Genomic DNA, 19,667 nt, shown 5'->3' on the forward strand with positions numbered 1-19,667 from the left:
TCTGTGGCACCCACTGAAACCTGATTTTTTCATTCCATTAAAGATGGAATTTATTCTCTGATCTCTCTTTACCATCTAACTTTCCCCCTCAAAGAAAAAACTGGTATCAGACAAAATCCATCTCCTTTCTCCCATCTCAATTTCTGTAATGCATTCATGACATCGAGTCTTTAAAAACTTTCTTCTTTCCATATTTTCATGGAAATCGAGGTTTCTTGTACTGATTAAGCTTCAGTTTCATCCCTCACGGCCATCTCCTCGAAGTTAGTCCTCCTCAAATACCGATTTAGTTTCCTTCACTCTCAGCCTTTCAAACCATTTTCTCCTTCAAGTATAAGCGTCTTCACATGTCTCCAGTTATTCTTTCTACATGCACTCTGAGACAGTCTTTATAGTTTCCATTCTACTACTTTCCAAACAGTAACATGTATGAGGGATATTAAGATAAACCAGCCAAACCTAGGGATATTTCCTAACAGAGACTGACTGAGCTGGAGTAAGCATTAAAAACAGATGGCTCAGAACCACCACCTATTCACAAACTACCAGTAATGGAGCTAACGAAAAATCTCTCTCTCCAAAAAAAAAAAAAAAAAAAAACCCTCCACATTTACATACCCCTCCACGCTGTTCTGAGCTTGCAGTTGCTTAGCAGTAAGGGGTAATAGAAGGCTGACAGAACAGCCTGTTGCAGCATTACTACTCTTCTAGCACAGGGAGGTTGAAACAAATCCCCTTCTTTGTAGGGCAGCTTCTTGATGAAACTACTCTGAGAGTTCTTCCATCAACTACTCATAAGGGTAGTTCCATCAAGAAACCTACTCTCATGAGTAGCTTCATCAAAAAGCCATCCTACAGACAAAGATTCAGGCCTTATCTAAGGCAGTTCTTCTCCCCTCAGAATAGTAATTAGAACTACACAATTTCTCAGAAGAACATGCAGAGATGTATCAACGTTAGCAAACACAGAAAGATTTTGTGAAAAATAATTCCACAGTTTCTCTTTGTAGTCCTTCTTTGCTTGTTCCTTCAGCCCTCAAAGGCAGCCTGCCGGGAAAGTGCTTTCCTATCAAATGGCAGAGACAGCATTTCTTCTCACCCAACAGTGCTATTTAGTTTTGTGAATGAGAGGCAAAGCCTGAAACCACAGGCACTGTTCCAGGAATTACACTTGGACAGAGGACTTGAAATTTCCTCTGCCTTACTTCCCCTCACAGGACAGGGGAAAAAGAAGGAATAGAAAAATAAGTTGAGATAGAAAAAAAGTTCTTTTATTAACTTAACTCTACTAGAAAAACGCTAGCATGAACAAAGCTCCAGTTTAGCCAGGAACAGACAGACTGCACCCCTACAAACAGGGCACCATAGTAGTAAGCTAAGGCTGAAAAAACTCTCCAATTTTAGTGAACAAACATGAACACACACACAGGATGAATAAGCATATAAGCAATAACTTGAAGAAGAAAATTCATCCAACTAGAAAGAAAAACAACATTCATACATTGAACTATTAGTTCTGTTCTCAGATTTGTGAAGATATACAACAGGTACTATACGGAACCCTATGAAAAGGCTTTTAACAGCATGACGTAATGATGCAACTTCAAGGACGTACAATGTTTTTACAGAAAGTCTATTTCAGACAAACTTGAAGAACCGAGTATCCATTCTTACTCTTGATCTTTTCACGCACATTAAAATGACCTCCTTTTTCACAAATCTCGTCTGAAACAAAGATGACGACACGGAGCATTCTAGGAGAGCTTCCTTGTAATGCACTCTATCTACGACAATGATGTGATCCGACTTCTATAGCTCCTTTCAGACATTGTTTTTCTGCTCTGAGGCTCAAGTTCTGAAACTCAAACGTGTTCAACAATCCAGAAATACTGGTTTCAGGTTTTTGCATTTTTTTTGTGAAAAATCCTTAAGAATTACTTGGGCAACATTGCTTTTGAGGGAGAGGAGGCGGCTGCAAAAATTAGAATGGTTAAAAAAAAAACAAAAAAACTCAAAGTAATATGGGTCTGGACTTGCATTAGCAGAGACAGAATTTTTATATATATACACGCACACGCACATACATACACACATTTTTTAAAAAATGCTTCTCAGGTAAAAGTTCCTCACGACAAATTATAGAATTAGGCAGAACTGCTCTGTATTTCTTTTCACATTAAGGACAATAAACCATTTATTTAATCAGTGTAGACTGCTGCACTACTACTGAAATCCATGGGATTATACTCCTAACGGATTTTACAGCTTGTCTCATAGCGGTTTGTTTAAAAAAAACTTGAAACAGAAATACATTTACCTATATTTCTAACATTACATTCAATATGCTTGCCAACAAATCATAACATTACCTCCAAAACCAGCAGTCCCTTTCACATCCTCTAACTATGCTAGAACATTCTGTAGCCCGCATTTTAATAGAAAAATGTTCAGCTTCCAGAGAATAAATGAAAATCACGTTATAGCACATTTGCTTAAGTTGTTGCTTCCATAGCCCCTTCCATATGTATGAATTAACATATGTGCCTACATAGAAATGTGGCTGAGAGCAAAATCGGGAAGATAAAGCATCTTATCTGTAATCCAGAACAGAAAATCCTCTTTGATCCAGTACCAGGGATTTTTTGTTCCTTAACATCACAGTGTACAAATGAGAATAATTCCCACAATGAAATTCAAATACACAAAGGAGTGACCATCTGCCATCAGATGTGTCTCTTGTAACACTAGATTATTTGTTTTTTTATGCATTTGTAATGAGTATACTTTGGAATTAAAGCAATAAAACCAAAACTGAGCAACAGCCAGCCTTATTTATACATACCTATATGAGAGGCCAAACACATACTTCTTTATATTCTGATAAAAACGTCCTAAAGAGTCCTGAACATTAAGAAGCACTTACCTTTGTATCTTTATTTCTCACCACAGTAAAGGATTAACTGACACAATATGCAAGCCTTTTGTCATCTCTTTTGAGAACTGTAATTGTTCTGAAAACATCAACACTTACACAGCTACCACTTTTAATCAATATAAAAGCAAAATTCCACAGTAAACAAGGAAACTTTCTACCTCCTCTTTTATTAGAGAAACCGTACCTATTTTTATTTCACACTTTTGGAAATAAGATCAAGCTAAGTTTCCCCAGAGAAGGCAGAGCATACATACAGAAGAGTTGAGAATAGACTACTTACACTAAGAGTTGTTGTGTTGTAATTCCAAATCTTGATCTTGGATATACCAAAGTCATGTGACCGAGTGGGATTGCGGATAACAAAGTAAAGCTGAATGGGTGGATAGAAAGGGCACATCCAGCTTTCCTTCACGGTCTAAAACAAAAACAAAACAAAAAAAACAAACCAACAAAAAAAACCACGCTCACTTAATGCTCTCTCCTAAAGCAGAATATTTTGATTGATTTTCCCTCCCTCCTCCTGCTAAGTAAACTGATCAGAAAAGTAACCACTTGATAAAGCCTAAGTTAAAAGCAAAGCCTTAACCTCATTTTCAAACAGTAAATCCAACTCTCCCACCTGCCGGTAAGACAGCCCACAACAGTCGGACAATTAGATAAAGGTCAGCTGCTTGCTGTCTCAGTGAGTTATCCGCATGCTCACCAGTGACATACAGTCTGCCATGCTTTGCAACTGCAGGGTCAAAGTAAGTCCAGTTTATTTTAATCGTATTAATCAGCTTTGCAGGCTCTGATGGGGATCACAGAGCACAATGGATACTGCATAATCATTTTTCAATTTATAAAAGTGCTTACACTTCTGTTTTACCCTGTACAGAGTATGAGAATCTATAGAATTTTATTTTGCTGCCTTATTTTAATTAAGCTTTAAACACAACTAATTTCAATTACAGACCTATTCCTTACAGATATACAGAAGTCTAAACTAGAAATTTTCTAAGACATGACAAACTCCAGATATGAGTTTTACAGACAACTGACAATCACAACAGTTTAAAGTACAAACATGTGCCTAATTATTGGCACTGTTCTTAAGTGCTATTTTTACATGTTCAGAAACCAAGGAAAAGGATGTTTTCACAATCACAAACTAAAAAACATCTCAAATATTGAAAGAGTATCCTTCTGGCAAATGAGAAAGAAACAACTTGTTTAAAAATTAAAAAGCAAAAGTGTGAAGGTTCTTTGGGGAAATAAAGGTTGGGATTTGTGTAGATTTAAGTACAGATAAATGATTGAAAGGGACAGATACAGAAGTGACAGAAAATGCTCCATGAAAGAGACAGGAGTCACCTATAGCATGAAGCTCCTCAAAACCCCAGAAGGTTATTTACCAGTGACTGCAGTACTATGGGGTTTGAAGACCACAAACATACCCACAGTTCTGAGTCCATCTTATGATTAAAAGCACACCAATGACTAAATACAATATGTGTGTTTGTGTGCATGTGTGTGCGCATGCAAGAGTTGTAGCATTTACAGACGTGCAATCACAGATGACTATCCCTCATGTTTGGCAGCGCATATTGGCATATGGTGGACATGCAGAGTTCCCTCTTAAATGCTGAATATTAACATTCTTGATGCCAAATGCTACTTCAAAACAGAGATAAAGGAGGGCACAAAGTGTATATGCAGACAACACCTCAAAGATCAGAGACTAGCAGATAAATTATCTCCCTTTTTAAGGGCAGGCAGTACACACATTGGGTATACAAAGTCAACATTTTTCCACATCATTTTGCTTGAAAGGGCATTTTTCAGTTTTCCCTGAAAACAGCAACTGCAGAACTTTATCAAATACTTTAGATACATGCTTGATGACAGCCAAGGACAGAGCTCCACCTGCCTGCTTCAACGATATCTGGAACAGAACAATTTCTCAGAAGGTAATTTATCTAGACCAAGCTCCTGACGGCTGAGGATCTCTCTGCCCTAGAGGCCTCTCAATTAGCTCTGGGAGATGGATGTTGCTTTGAGTGTCAGTTTTAGGTATGAAAAGCCATAGAAGTACCCAGAGGGTTTAGTACTTTCAATACATTAAAAAGAAGGTGTGGGGGGGAGGGAAACAGAGAGAAACTTAACATCAAAGAAGACAGCCCTTAAACCAGTGTGAACCTAACTTTCCACTCAAAGTGGGGTCAACTTCAAAGCCAGATCTTGTTGCTCAAGTCATATTATGAATAAGGATGTTAATAATAATTTGCCAACAGCCAAAGACCATCTACTGAGTGATCCATCTCCAGACTACTCAAGTCTGATACCCTAGAAAAGGGCATGGAGATTCTTATTTGTCTGGAATCCAGTCTCTCCAGATTATCTGAGACAAAGCCTGAGATGCCTTCACAGAAGGGCACCAGAGTCAGTACCAAAGTGGAACCTGCAGTTCATGCTTCTGTCTAGTATCTCTGTAAAGCTGCACACTTCCTTCCAAATAACAGAAGATGTATCAGTATCTGGAAACATTACTTTCACTTCTGAAGAGAACTGTAGCGTACTTATCACATACCCATACTCTTCTCTAAGACCACATTCTCTGTCCAAATTACATCTTTGATGCAATACCATTCCAGCTTCAAGATATGAAGCTGGAAAAGAATGTATTAATCAATGAAATATAAAACCTCATTACATTAAGAATAATGGGATACATGAATATATGAGAAATGCTGTGGATAACGGTTTTATAATGGATTTATAATTATATGACTATATAATTTATAGTTATCTAGAAAGCCTGTGAATCATTACTAGTTCTCAGTAAAAATGTCACCCAGTAGAGAGCATGGCCTATAAATAAGAGTGAGTATTTACAACACTCAAACTACAATTTCCAGGAGACAATAAGATGTTTGAAGTCAAAAATATTTGTCTGGAAATAATAATCCATACTGAGTTTTAATCAAATTGCAGAATATTCCATACATGCCCCATATTTTCGCTCACCCTACAGATAGAAAATCAGCAGCAGTGCAAAGTGAGTTATAATTTATGTTTTCAAAAGACTAGCATTTAGTATCCTCACTCACTAAGATTATACCGTTTTTACTAAGATGCAAGCTCTGAAATATGAAGACTTTTGAATACTCTGCATTATTGACTCATTGAAGGACATGCAGTGAATCTGTGGCACAAACAAAGGCCTGGATGAAATCCTGGCTGTATAAGGGGCTATAGAATTTTACTAATGTATTTGGTAGCATCAGGATTTCATCCCAGCTCTCCCAAGTCCAAGATCTTTAGTATACAAGCACCTTGTGTCTCCTCATCATGCTATGTCACAGAAAAGCCACAAAGCCTTTTTCTTTGTCATGCGACACATTCTGCTTAGTCCCTTGTTCAAGAATATACACGCACCTGCCCATCCTTATCCTTCCAGGGTCCTTCCGAAGGTAAAAGGGGATACGGGAAAAGAAACACAGATCCCTCCTACATGTAGTTAAATTCGTATTAAACAATCAGAACAGTAAGTTAACAATGAAACTCCCATACCTTCAGGTCACAATTACTTATCAGCAGACATACTGTAAAAAGCAAAATTCCCTGTCCTTAACATTCCATGATCTTGTTCTACACATATTAAAATCATATTCTGAAACTTCAAAAACTGAATGTTCTCCTTCAACCAATATCCTATCACAATGCACATATATATATATATATACATATATATATATAAAAGAGGCAGAGTTAAAGTTGCATCCTTCCAGTTGCCCAGTCACATAGACCAGACCAATTACTCAAATCAATCCAGTTCTGTTCTAAAACAGAATTCTAACTGAGCATAGTCATCTTATCCAAAAAGCTGTGTGTGAATAATAAATATTTTTACAATCAAAAATATCAGATAGCTGTCATGCAATCCACACTAAAAATGTGATCAAATTTAAAAAACCCATAGCAATAGAGTATTAAATAAGTATTATAAAGAGAAATTTTTCACATACAGAAATAAACTGGCTTACATTTAATTTCTTATTGACCAAGCAGGACAAGTCCCCTGGGTAGTCAGTATTTCGAATGTCCACATCGTGAGGAGAGACAAATATCTTATCATTACATAAATTGAAGAATTCCACCTCTCTCAAGCCCACGTATACTGGATTTCCCCAGTTAGAAAGAAGTTCCATAGTCACATAGATGGCATCCTGAATTTCCACACTGGTTGCTGTCTGGACCTAAATGAAATATTACGGTGTACATAAAAATGAAAAAAACAAAACCTACAACGATTACAATATTGAACAATCAGGAGCAAAAAACTTGCAGACTGAAGGACATCCTAGTAATATTCACTTTGAATCATTCTGTACTTCACCAGTTCTGCCCCCTATCAACTAGAAAGCCTACAGCAGAGTAAGAGAACCAACCTTTTCACCTTCTTAGATTCCAGTCCACTCCAAAGCCTAAAGGAAGAACAGCTCTCTGTTCTTCGTCTTACTCATTTATTATTCTGCTGACCCAAAAAAAAGTAGAATGTTCTGCTATATAAATGATGCGTGAACTGTGATTACAAACCGTATCACAAAACTTAAGGGTATGAGTCAAAATAAGGAGGCACAAGCAACCTAAATTCTGGCATTTTCCAGCACTTAAGTAATCGACTTCTCAAACAATGTTTATTTAATAAACATATTTCTTGGCAATTCATGCATTTAAAATATATATACACTAGTCAAACAGTTCCAACTCAAATTCATGCAAAAATTGAAACAATGTGTTCTTCAGCCAGCACAGCTAACTATATTTGATGTTTTGCCTCCCATAGCATCTGTGAGTATGAAGGGCAGAGACATCTAGAGATCTTTTATGTCTCTTGCAAATATGCATTCCAACAGGTCCATGCTAGCAGGGCGGCACAGTAGAAGGAATCTGAGTAGATAAGACATCTCAGAGTAACTGCTGCTAAACCGTGCTTTCCTTTTCATCTTCAGATCATCCTGAAGAGCATGATCTGAACCCAACAAACGACCTCACTCTTGCTGACTAACAAATAGTAATCTGTTTAAGATACAACTAGGAGGTTTTACTGAAAGCATGAATTCAGAACCCTACACTAAAAGTTTTTTTTAGAAACAACTATATGAGATACTATGGCTAAGTCCTCAAACGGAGGAAGAACAACCTAAACGTGACGAAAACACGAGTGAGGTCTTCAAGAGGCCCCATTACCTCATTACCATTTTACAGAGAAAAATATTTGTTCCATCAAAGAGGGTGATTATATAAATACAGTTGACAAAGTAATTGTGGACTAGAGACATCCTTTATATTCCCTTCTACCTCAAAAAGGCACTTCAATAAAGTCGCCCAAAGGAAGTCCCTATTCATAAGGGGATAGATCACTCAGTATTATCAAAACAAAAACACATTGAAAATTATCAGTTATTATGTTCATTCACACAAACCCTCTCTTGCGCTGTGGAACCTGCTTCAGATTTTTCATCAGGTAGAAATACATCCTTGTCACAGGCAGAACAGCTCTCAATCTCCTGAAGAACTTTCAAAAGTTTCTTCTGTTGCCTGAAACACACACATTCTTTTAAGCTTTATTTCTTCATAACTCATTTATATTTAGGAAAGTTTTGATGGTGTGAAAGTAAAGAGAAGACAGCACGAACCCCCACATGCCAGGCATCTCCACACAGAATGGTAACTGTCCTAGAGTCCCATCTTAGACACATAGTGTCTGCTTAAGAGGTTGGGCTCCAGTTCTCTGCTATACCTGAAGTGGTCTGAGAAGGTACTGCAAAAGCATACATAGAGGAAGATGATGGCCATTCCCAAATTCACAGACACTGGCACAAGGCTGGAGCCTTCTCCATATCTTTGCCACTGCTTGTATGAAGTGTCCTACATCTGATGACAATCAGGTGTAGTGCAGGTCAATATTGAAAAGTCTCCCCCATAAAAGGAAGCTAACCTTAAAAATATATACCTGCTTCCAAAAAGACTTATTCTTTCAACAGCTTTTGTGACTGCAGTCGTTGTCTGACTTTTTTCTGAAGGTTCAGTCATTGCAGAAACACAAACAGATGAAACAGGACGTGTCTACATAAGAAAAACAAACATTGTTCATTTATGTTTTTCTCTATATACACAAAACGAGTATTAGTCTGCATCTCCGAAATAAATGAGAGTTTGGGCCCAGCTCTTGTATCAGCTAACCTGTACTGACTTAAGTACTTTTCACAGAATTTGTCTTTGTTTGTAATGAGAGTCAATACTGGAGTTGAAACTCCTACATGTAAAAAAACAACATAAAAGAATTCCCAACAACCGTTAAAAGTATTAAACCTATGTCTAAAGTCTCATTTTGCAAATGTGGTGGGACTCTGAGTTGGCCAGTGCTTTAGTAAGGGTCTGCCTAAGCTTTCTCCTTCCCCCAAAAAACATCATAAAGGCTTTGAAATCCCCCTGCCCCAAAGCTGTTTTATCTAATAAAAAATCTAGACTTTAAATAGAGAGGTCAGACAAAACATTGAAGAGAATTACAAACAAATGTCCACTTGCTCACAACATCCTTGCTGGAGAATCCCTGCCTTCCAATTTGGTCTCAGTTTTATGAACTGCAGTAAATTGTTTACAGTGTCCTCCAGCCCTTAAAAAGGTTTACTTTCCATCCTTGGAGAATCCCAGTTCTTTTGTTGTGCCTCCTCCTCTTATTAATCTTGGGGTGCAGCCAGAGAAAGAGAATGTTACATTGTAAGGACTCCATCTTTTAGGTACACCCTGCTCCCTTTGCTATTTTTCCTAAACAAGGCAGGAAACTTAATGCAACAAACAACTGGTCAGACAGCATTCCCATTTCTATCATTTTTGAAAATTAAGATAATTTCACAATGCTTAAAAATGAATTATTTTTTAAACATTTGTAATTCTGCATTGTTATACATTTAAATATCAAAGGCCAGGTTTTCAACAGGCTTTAATTGTTAGTAAGCAGAATTAAATCACTTCTGGCAGATCAGTTAGGTCAGCTTTATGTCCGAGAGTTCTCTGTCAGTTTTTGAAACTCCTTCTCTGGCACCAGCATAACAAAAGTCTCTTAAATATTACTTGATTACTTTTCATTTAAGCACAACAATATTAGTCACAATGTTAGTAGGAAATTATGTTATCTGAGAATACAGAATAATTTCTGCACAACCTCAATCGCAAAACTATGCATATCTCAAAAGGAACAGATTGAAAAAGTTGACCTAAAAGATGGTAACAACAGCATACGCAAAGTATTATCTACAGTAAATGAACTTTTATGCTTAACAAAACTCACCAGGAACTTAGTATCACCTCAGAGACAGAAACAGATACATACTCATAAAGCATTATTTCATAACCTCAGGGAGCATCATCTTAGGTTAAAGAAATCAGTCATTTTGGAAATTCTCAGAGTTCAAATGAGCATCTCCAAAACCATCCTATAAAAATGAGGCTAAAACGCATCAATTTGGAAACAGATTTTGAATCCATGAACACTACCCAAAACAGAGAATCCAAAGCAGCCTCATAAAGAAACTGGAGCATAATTTGAAACTTATGTCCCTTCTTTCTCTGAAAAGGACTGAATTATTGGTTATACACATAAAGTTTATCCAGGATTGTCAATACAAACCTCCTGATTATTTTACTTAACACGTAAGAACGGTCTGCTCTAAATCTGGAGGGAATTAAGGGGTTTTTGCTGATTCCGTTGTTTCGTAGAAGAATTCCTCGTTGCTTTTAAATATGGGTATTGGAGATAAATGAGGAACATGCAGAGTTAGGTGCCGACAACCTACGCTACCTCCCCATCCCCAAAAGCCAGAAGCATACATGACAGCTCTGCTCCAGCAGCAGAACATGTATTAACAGGGAAATGTGCCCATATTAATGAGTTCAGTAGGAAGGTAGAATTTATTGGCATGGGAACCACACATCATCTTAAGAAGCTTTCAGAATGAAAAAAACTAAGCGCGCAGATAAGACAGGTCTGCACAGTCAAGTGCGCAGTTGCAAACCCGATCATGTGACTGGTACGTCAGTTGTTCACTGATCCCTGAAGTCAAGACAGCACTGACATGATATCCTGAGGAAGCAGATTTAAAAAAATCACTCTCTGAAAGAATAATTCAAATTCAGTTAGAGTTTAGAGACATCTCTGTTCATTCTTACACAGTCCCAATATACAAAAGACTAATTCATGAAAAAGGTTTTTGCTACAGTATCAAGTGTCCCATCTCTGTATTTTGCCATACCTTTTCATGGCTTGTGGAAACTGACTGCCTTTGCAAATCTTTCTGCAATATTTCATTTTCAATTTGCATAGCTTTAATAACAGCAGAAACAGAGAGCTCAGGATCCTTCTCACACTCGTTCTTTCGTGTGGCTGAAAGTGGTCTTTCTGGTCGACTTAACGGTCCTGCCACCAAAACATGCAGAAATACCCATTAGTTCCACTGTACGAGTACAGCATGTTACAACAGCGTGTATTTGAAACATACAGTTCAGTAACTAACAGAGGGCTCTGCTAACAGTCTGTAAACAGCTCAAGCAAGACTGAATTGCTTCAATTTGTTTTTACATTAGAATTCCAGGTCACATCTACCATAGAGATCAGCTGAAACAGTGTCATAAAAAAAGGAAAACGAGTAACTGAAAAAACCTGGGATTTTTATACTTTAAAATGCTGATGTATTTGTTTTGTTTAGGTATTTAACGGAAATGTCCTGTAAAAAAAAAAATGTTGAAAATAAGTATATACAGTTTCAGTACACCAGACTTTTCACCTAAATTACGGATATTCAGCTTTTTCAGAGGAATTCAAATAATGCTATGCTAAATTAAAACCTGCAATCCTGATTCCATCCCATTTTTTTGTTGCTTTTTTAACCCAGGTAAAGCCCACACTTGAGCAGCAAATTTCTAGAATAAGCAGCAGTGCCTTCAAAATGGGGTTCTCCAGAAAAACAATCAACATTTTCCAGTATGATACCAGATATGGGTATATCTGCCCAGCACTGGAGATCAATCTGCAGTGTTCAAGGTGTAATTTAAGCATAGCGCCAGCCTGATGCTCAGTCAATCTTAATTGTGCCACAGGCAAATACAGCAAGCAGATCCTCTTTCCAACTGAAGCAAAAAGATGTCCATGTTGAGACAGCCTAGAGCACAGGCAAGTACGTGGGAAACAGCTGAGCACAAAGAACTGGACAGTTCAGCAAAGTCACAACACAGTATGTTCTAGATGTGGGTGATGTTAAATTGTGACTGCATGTAACCACCACTTCAGAATATATAAAAGATGACACTAGCACTGTTTGCAGCTCTGAACAAGTTTGCTTCACAGTGTCTGTCTTTGCACTCATCTGTCACCCATCTCCTTACAGTAGAAACAGAGGTAGTTTGTGTGCTGTGGGAAAAATGTATTCCTTTCTTGCTATAGATGTTTTGTGTTAAAATCTTCCACCTAAGTGACAATTGCTAATTTTGAGAAGAGACCTCTGTTAGTACCTAAGAGAATGGGCCTCCAACAGGGAAGTAGAAAAGAAAAGAAGTCTTATGCTTGTAGGTGCAAAAGGAGAAGAAAGATTAAGAGGCAGGAAGATTAAAATGTACAGGCTCTGGACTTTCACACAGTGCTGAATCAGAACTCCCGAGGTGACACAGAAAAAAAAAAGTGAACAACAAGTAAGAAAAGTCTCATGATGACAAGTGCATGCAGAAATTACAGCTGAGCTGGGGGGGAAGGGGATGAGCAGGAAAACTCCCCTTATTGACATTATGTATTTTTATTTCTTACTCAAGCAAGTTTTTTCCTGTCTTTCCTGCTGCAAGGACTCAGCAAAAAGTGGCCGAGTGATTTCACTTTTTGATCTGATGGGAATGTACGTTTCAGCATTATCTTTTCTTTTTGCAGAGAAAACCCGTACTGGCTTCACATCTGCAAGGTAATAAAGGAACAGAAATAATCAAATACAGAGATATTTAGTCAACTAGGGAAAACATATTGGACCTTAAAAACTAAAGTTTTTCCACCTTAATTATACTGGCATAGTCAAAATGACAACCTCCACATTCCTTTCCTCTTATTCACACTTCCATTAAAGTTAAAGTACATACATGTAGCTTGCACTGACTCAGTGAAACAAAATATACCATTATAAAATACATTATACCAATATATCTCTGTCTGCAGCAGACATTTACCTGCATTGCTGTCAGTAAATGTAGAAACAGAACAAGAAGCCTGGAGTTAGGCCAAAATAAATTCTTAAAACAGAGACTAAAATTTAATCTTCCTTAAAAGTGTCAAAGGATAGAAGGTTGCCTAGTAGAGTTTGTAATAGAGTATGCTTATTTGAGAATATTAAGGCCTCCATTGCTTGCATCCCAGCTTTGAAACTTCTCTCTGGAGAAAAATCACTTACTGTCTAAAGATCTTGGCCCAAATTGCTGAAGTGAAAGCAGCAGAGAATGCACTGGAACATCTGGGAGCTGCCACAATAGACACAGGGGCACTAAACTGCTTGCCATGTGAGGCTCCCCTAATATCTCCTCTTCATCATTGTCTGGTTCTATAGCTCTTATCCAGTCACAGGGACAGAAGTCCTCCTGTACTTAAAATGACACGGAAAGGCTGAGCCAAACTTCATTCAGATCACCTTAGACTGAGCATATAGTCCAAGAAGCCCGATACCCTTCTCAGGACGGTGGCAGAAGAGGAAAGAAGTCAAAACTTCCAACATCTCCCAGAACTAAGGATCTCTTCTCCATCTACACCATCAGATTTCAGCTACTAGTTTATATATACACTGAAGCGAAGATATGCCCCTCCCTCTCTCTCAAGGGCATAAAACACATCTTGGGGCAGGCTCAGGACTCACAGGACCCACTACTACTAAGGGCTCACTGCCAAGGCAACAGGATGCGGCTGCAGCAGGGCTGTGAATCAAGCTACACTGAGAAAAGCTCCCTCTGCTCTCCCCTTCTGCTGTCCTCAGCTGAGGTTGGGCACACTCACTGCTGCTCCACCCCTTGTTTCCCTTGTTCTTTTCACTGCCTCTGGCACCTCTCCCCATTCACACCCCATATCTCCATGGCAATAAGAACACTTCTCCACTCAATTCATTCAGAGACTGTTTCCTCTTAAGTTGAGCTATTAACTATGGATAGATTTTAAAAAAAAAAAAAAAGGTACCTCAAAGGAGGTAAGTGAATCTTGAGGAGGACTCGATGTAGGTCAAGTCTCAGATTGAGCTCTCTACCTTTAATGAGTAAACACCTTTGAGATGCAGTGACTGATTCAAGGCTTGGACATTGAGGTCTCTAAAGGAGAACACAGAACCTAACAAAAAGTCTGGTTCATATGGCCAGATAGATACGCTCTTTCCAATTAGCATATTCTCAAAAAAGGATGACTAGCACATGCCACAATAACAGGCAATCAGTATCTAGGATGTGAAATGGAGGAAGTTGAGACTAAGATGGTTCAGCTTGCTGGATAACTAATAAATAAAGAGGAACACTGTTGAAAAACCTCAGTCTGAGAAGATCCTGGTTCAAGAGTATCTAGGCCCAATGATGCAAGCAGGTTAAACAGGTTACTTTACCAATAAATAAATAAAGATATAGCAGTGCTATAATATATATGCCTTAAGATACTGCTGAAAGAACATTAGTCTCCCAAATCAGTAGACCAGAATAACAGATTTGCTGAATAGCATGAAAAATCTCCAGAGAATAAAGAGCAACCAGCACAAACAGCAAATTCCCTAGTCTATCTTCAGGGAAAAAGTAAAACAAAGGGGTTGACGCAAGGGGACAACAAAGCAGTCAGTGAATGATGCTGAATATTAGCAACTTGATTAGAGAATGGGCAAGACTGAGCAAAAATCTTTAAGAGCTATGAGGAAGTATAGCAAGGGCAAGGCTTAAGGAGGTCAGATCAAAAAATTAGCCCCAAATCTTGTCTTTGACAGTGGTGAGAGCAGGATGCACAGAAAACATACAGGAACAGAGCAACACTTCCCTTTACAAACACTGCCCAGCAGTGCTTTAGGGATTTCTTCAGCAGAAAGATGCATGTAAACAACTGTTTAGTTACTAAACAACAGCACTCCTGACTTCCATGAAGTTATGTAAAGCCTTTCTGAATGCATTTAAAATTTAGCTTTCAAATCATCCCCTAGCGTTGGGAACAACTTAATTATACATTACATAGAAAAGCACTACCTTTTGTTAGCTTTAGACCTGCTGCTTCAAAACATCTTTGGTGTCCTTAGTTCTGGCATTACAAGTGAAAGTAATTAAAAATCTAGCACCACACGCTATTTTATAGAGCTCTATCTAATCTCTGCACTTTTACTCTCAAACATCTCTTTTCACACTAAAGAAGTCCTTGCCTACTTTGCCATGTTTTGATTGAAGGTTTTTCCTTTGTATTTCAATTACCATTATCATCCTTCATTGTACCTTCTACATTTAGAATAATCTTGATTCTTTTCAATCAAGTCCACTTGGATGCTGACTTAATTTGGAGATCTGGCATTTTCTCTAGTCTTATTGCTCCTGCTCAGTAGAGTAGGACACACAGTTCACTGGAAGAGTTACAACCCAGGGCCATCATAACAGTGAACTAGGTCTTCAGAGTGGAAATGTAGCCTATGCAGTTCTCCATTAGGAAGGAAAAAATTAGACCAAGATATTTTTGGAGTCATCATACTTCAGTACCCTGGAGATACATTCATCTGGAACTTGAGTCTTGTTTTGAGACTGTACAAGCGCCTGATGTTCAGCCATCACAAAAAGAACAGATTTTAAATGGTCAGCAGTTCTTGTATCCTCACCTTGATATAACACATCTGGAAGACCTAGAAGCTTGTTTTGGATTTGTCAGACCTGCTTCAAAAGTTTCAGAAGGGAGGGAAAAAAAAAAATCAATCTGAGACAAGGATAACAGAGATTTTGAAAAGAAAAATAGGTGAGAATGGAGGAGCTGAAATGCAGCAGAAGTTTTAGCTAGCATTATTAGAGAGTGCTATTTTTTCCCATTAAAGTAGAAAAAAGTGCTAACAAAAAGACAACTCTTACTAAAAGAAACAATGGAAACTAACAAGAATGCTATAGAAGAGATGACAAAAAAAGACTTTTAGAAGAAAATCATGACTTTGAATCACTGTGAAAGGTAGCTGAGGAGAACTGAGGTACATATAGGGAGTACTCATTCTTAAAGTAAGTCCTGCAAGTAATACACAAGGAGACAAAGCAGAAGCTTGACATACAGGTTTTACTAAAGCAAGAATTCTCTTATCTGAAAGGATGCACTCATTTAATTGTATATGCTACTAACTCTTGAAAAAAATCCGAAGTTCTCCTAAAAACAGCCACAGTTTGTTCATGGAAGTGCCATGTCTTGTGTTGTACAACGTAGTCTGTTCAGACTGGATGATACAGACATTCCTTCTGGCTTATGTGACTGTATGAGAGCTGGAAATAAAACCTAGGTTTCAAATCAGTAGTCTAATGTGCTTCTGCCTTCTGCATTCAAGGGGCAACATTTATTTTTCAAAACTAAGTACCTTCCTGCATGTTACTTTCAATATTGTATAACGTTGATACCAGTTTCAATCCCCCTGAAAGGTCCTGGGATTGCAGGTTTCAGGGCCAACAGAAAGAAGCACAGAATTGATGTTACTGTAACCTTGACACACAGGCTGGTTTCTGGAGCCCTACCACATATCCCTACAGGCTCAATGGCCTTTCCTTTAGCTAACAGCATAGCAAAACCCAGGGTGCAGCTCTCACAAGGCAGAACAGCATCCCTACCATATTAGACCAAGTAATCACCTAGGCCAAGATTTTCATCTCTGAAAGCAATCAGCAGTGGATGCACATGGAGGAATATGGCACGTACGGTGCAATTCTTTACCAGGCATGATCTGACTCTGGTAGTCACTAGTTAAGGAACATCTGAAATGAAGGAGATATTTAGCCCATAATCTAAAATGAACCTACTCCGTATTTATTTGTTCAATCTGTTAGCAAGCCCAGTAATAAACTGGGCTCCAGAATATTCCACAGCAGTGATTTTCACATTTATTTACATACTACTTTAAAACAAATTATATGTTATCTATCCATATACGTACACACTTAAAACAGTATCTGTGATTATATACGGGTCTGACACAGGCCCTGAGACTGTAAGAGGCAGGTTGATCCTGATATTATATTAGCCTATAAATATACTTCAAAAAAAACTGTTTATGTAAGGATACACAACAAAAGAACCCCCACACACATCCAAAAGTCTGAGATGTAACATGGACTTTGCTGGTTCTCTGCACTCTCTGGGAAAGAATGTAGGCAACCAGGGCTGTGTACCCCTCAAAAAGAAGTAAGAGTATTACCCCTGTATGAGATCCTTCCAGCACCAGATTATGAACATCGCTATTAAAGGAACTGCTACAGGTCTGTACCATAATTTAAAACAGTAGCATGCTCAAAGAATTAATACAATACTGTAGAAGAAATTTCCTAATATACAGAGACTTACTACTTTGATCCTGCTTGAACTCCAACAGAATAAGTGCACCTGAATCAAGGTCAGAGCATCTTGCAGCCTCCTGACGTTCAGAAGCTTCTTTCTGCGACGATTTACTGCTACACAATTGAAATTCTCCAAAGTTTGCAATTGTTTCCTCAGTAGGAGATGGTTCTGAAAACACATCCTCTTCAACAGAGTCATAATCATCACTAAAAGAGTTCTCATCCACCCTTTTCTCTTCTATACTGAGTTGCAAGCTTCTTCGCAGATCCTGGGACAATTCAAACAGATGTGTCAAGAAAGCTCAAACATGTCTTTTAAAATGTAACAACACAGATGCACCTTCCTCCCCCAAGAGGAACAAGTACCTTCTCATAAACTCAAACTCCTGATCCAGCTAAAAAATATTTATATTCCTACGCCATGTCTTCACTACTCTGGTGAGGAGCTGTGAAGTCATCCTACATCTCCTTTGTCCCTCAGAGTGCTTGCAGAAAAAAAATGGAGGTCAAGAAATTTATATGTGCAAAAACAATTTCAGGAATAAGTTACTAACAAGAGGTAAGTAATGGAGAGAATGAGGATATACATATCTTCCACCTTTACACAGTTAGCAAGCCAAAGGATTTGGTAGTCTATTTGAAGACAAGTTCTAATCTGCATTTTCCAAACACCTTCCTCAGACAACAAAGCTAAAGTAATAGCAGTTTCTTAACAAGTAATTGAATAGATGATCATACTTCTGTCTTGCACACATCTGTAGTTGAAAAAGCAGTAAGAGACTTGTGGTCTAACAATTTCCACAAAGTTTTTTAATTGGATACATTGTAACGTTTTTATACAAAAGTTAATCTGTTTTGAAATTTTGAAAAAACTGCTCTGCCTCTCTAAGCATATGCCACAAACAACATGAATGATGCCAGAGAGCCTTTTGGCTTTAAGAATATAAAACAAAAAAGACCATACACCTTAATTTTTTTTCCCCTCCCTGCTTTCACTGGCATCAGGTTAAGCGAACTCTATGAGTAGATGAAAGCATCCAGGTATCTTAGGTACAACCAAACCGTGATAGCATATGTTCAGTTCACAATGAAAGCTTCAAACTACTTTCCTAGTATGAATTAAGCTGATTAGGAAAGCCTCATTGAGGAACACACATAACAGAGAGCAGGCAAACTTAGATTCAAAAGGTCTATAAGCCCTCTCAGTCCTTATATTGAGCATATCTTCCCATCAATCATATTTCTGGGTATTTGACAGAGATTTGGACTTTCTCTTGCCTTGTCTTGCTTTGGTTTGAAACCTGATGACATCTGTGCTGTAACAAGGCATTCAAGAAAACGCCTCAGAGCTTCAGGAAAAATGAAAGTATTTATCTGGGATACAAAGAAAAGTTTTGGTGGTTTAGCATTCTTAGCTTACTACTTACACATAATTATAAGTGTCAGTATAAACAAGTTAACATTTTGTAGAGGAAAAAATCATAAGCTCAAAAGCAACATAAGAAAGGTAGAAAGAAGAAGCAAGAATGGACCGAGTCTGATTTTTTTTTTTCAAAAGCTAGCTGAAAACATGTAGCATATATACACTCCAACAATGCACTATAATTGTACCCATCTACATAGTTGGAAGAGACAGGTGTAAAGACAGGAGTCTATGACTCCTTGTAGCATGTGAGGGACTACAATGTTGATATTAATTTTATGCAGAAGATGTGCAGAATGTTTTCTATAGATCGATAGATATATTTCCTTCTATTTCCTTCCAAGATACGCTTGACTCTGTGCAATTTAAATGCTGTGGCCCTGGTTTATTTTGACAAAATCATGTTAAAAGTTGTCTTCAGCAAATGAAGCTTGCTGAGCTCCCCACTTCTGGGATCAGAGCTAGAGAGCAAGTAGAGATGAAAGGAGTCAAAGGGTAGTGATCAGAGATGAGAACAGGAGAAGCGTTTCAGACTAGTTTTCATTGGGAAGCCTTGAAAAGCAAAGGACTGTTTGCCTGAAACTGCGTACGAAATCTGGAACCTTCGTATGCCTGAAATATGGATGTTTTGTTTGAAATCACCACACCAAACTTCTGCAAAGTTTGCTCATCAAATTATGCTGTAGGAAGAGAAAGGACAACAGTAAAAAAAGCACACAC

The 19,667-nt window shown here is 38.0% G+C and overlaps 1 protein-coding gene across 2 annotated transcripts in view; it reads right to left on the reverse strand.

Annotated features, from left to right (window-relative positions):
• KATNIP (katanin interacting protein) overlaps positions 1–19,667 on the reverse strand; it is a 79,933-nt gene that overhangs the window by 45,263 nt on the left and 15,003 nt on the right. For both annotated transcript variants that reach the window (XM_062587981.1, XM_062587980.1), the window contains exons 7-13: positions 17,532–17,793; positions 12,777–12,917; positions 11,233–11,396; positions 8,934–9,046; positions 8,404–8,518; positions 6,961–7,173; positions 3,216–3,350 (exon numbers count right to left, since the gene is read on the reverse strand). In XM_062587981.1, the coding sequence (XP_062443965.1) occupies positions 3,216–3,350; positions 6,961–7,173; positions 8,404–8,518; positions 8,934–9,046; positions 11,233–11,396; positions 12,777–12,917; positions 17,532–17,793 (1,143 nt within the window). The remainder of the gene's footprint in view (positions 1–3,215; positions 3,351–6,960; positions 7,174–8,403; positions 8,519–8,933; positions 9,047–11,232; positions 11,397–12,776; positions 12,918–17,531; positions 17,794–19,667) is intronic.

Source organism: Rhea pennata, chromosome 15 (genome assembly GCF_028389875.1).
Source record: "Rhea pennata isolate bPtePen1 chromosome 15, bPtePen1.pri, whole genome shotgun sequence".
Lineage (NCBI taxonomy): Eukaryota > Metazoa > Chordata > Aves > Rheiformes > Rheidae > Rhea > Rhea pennata.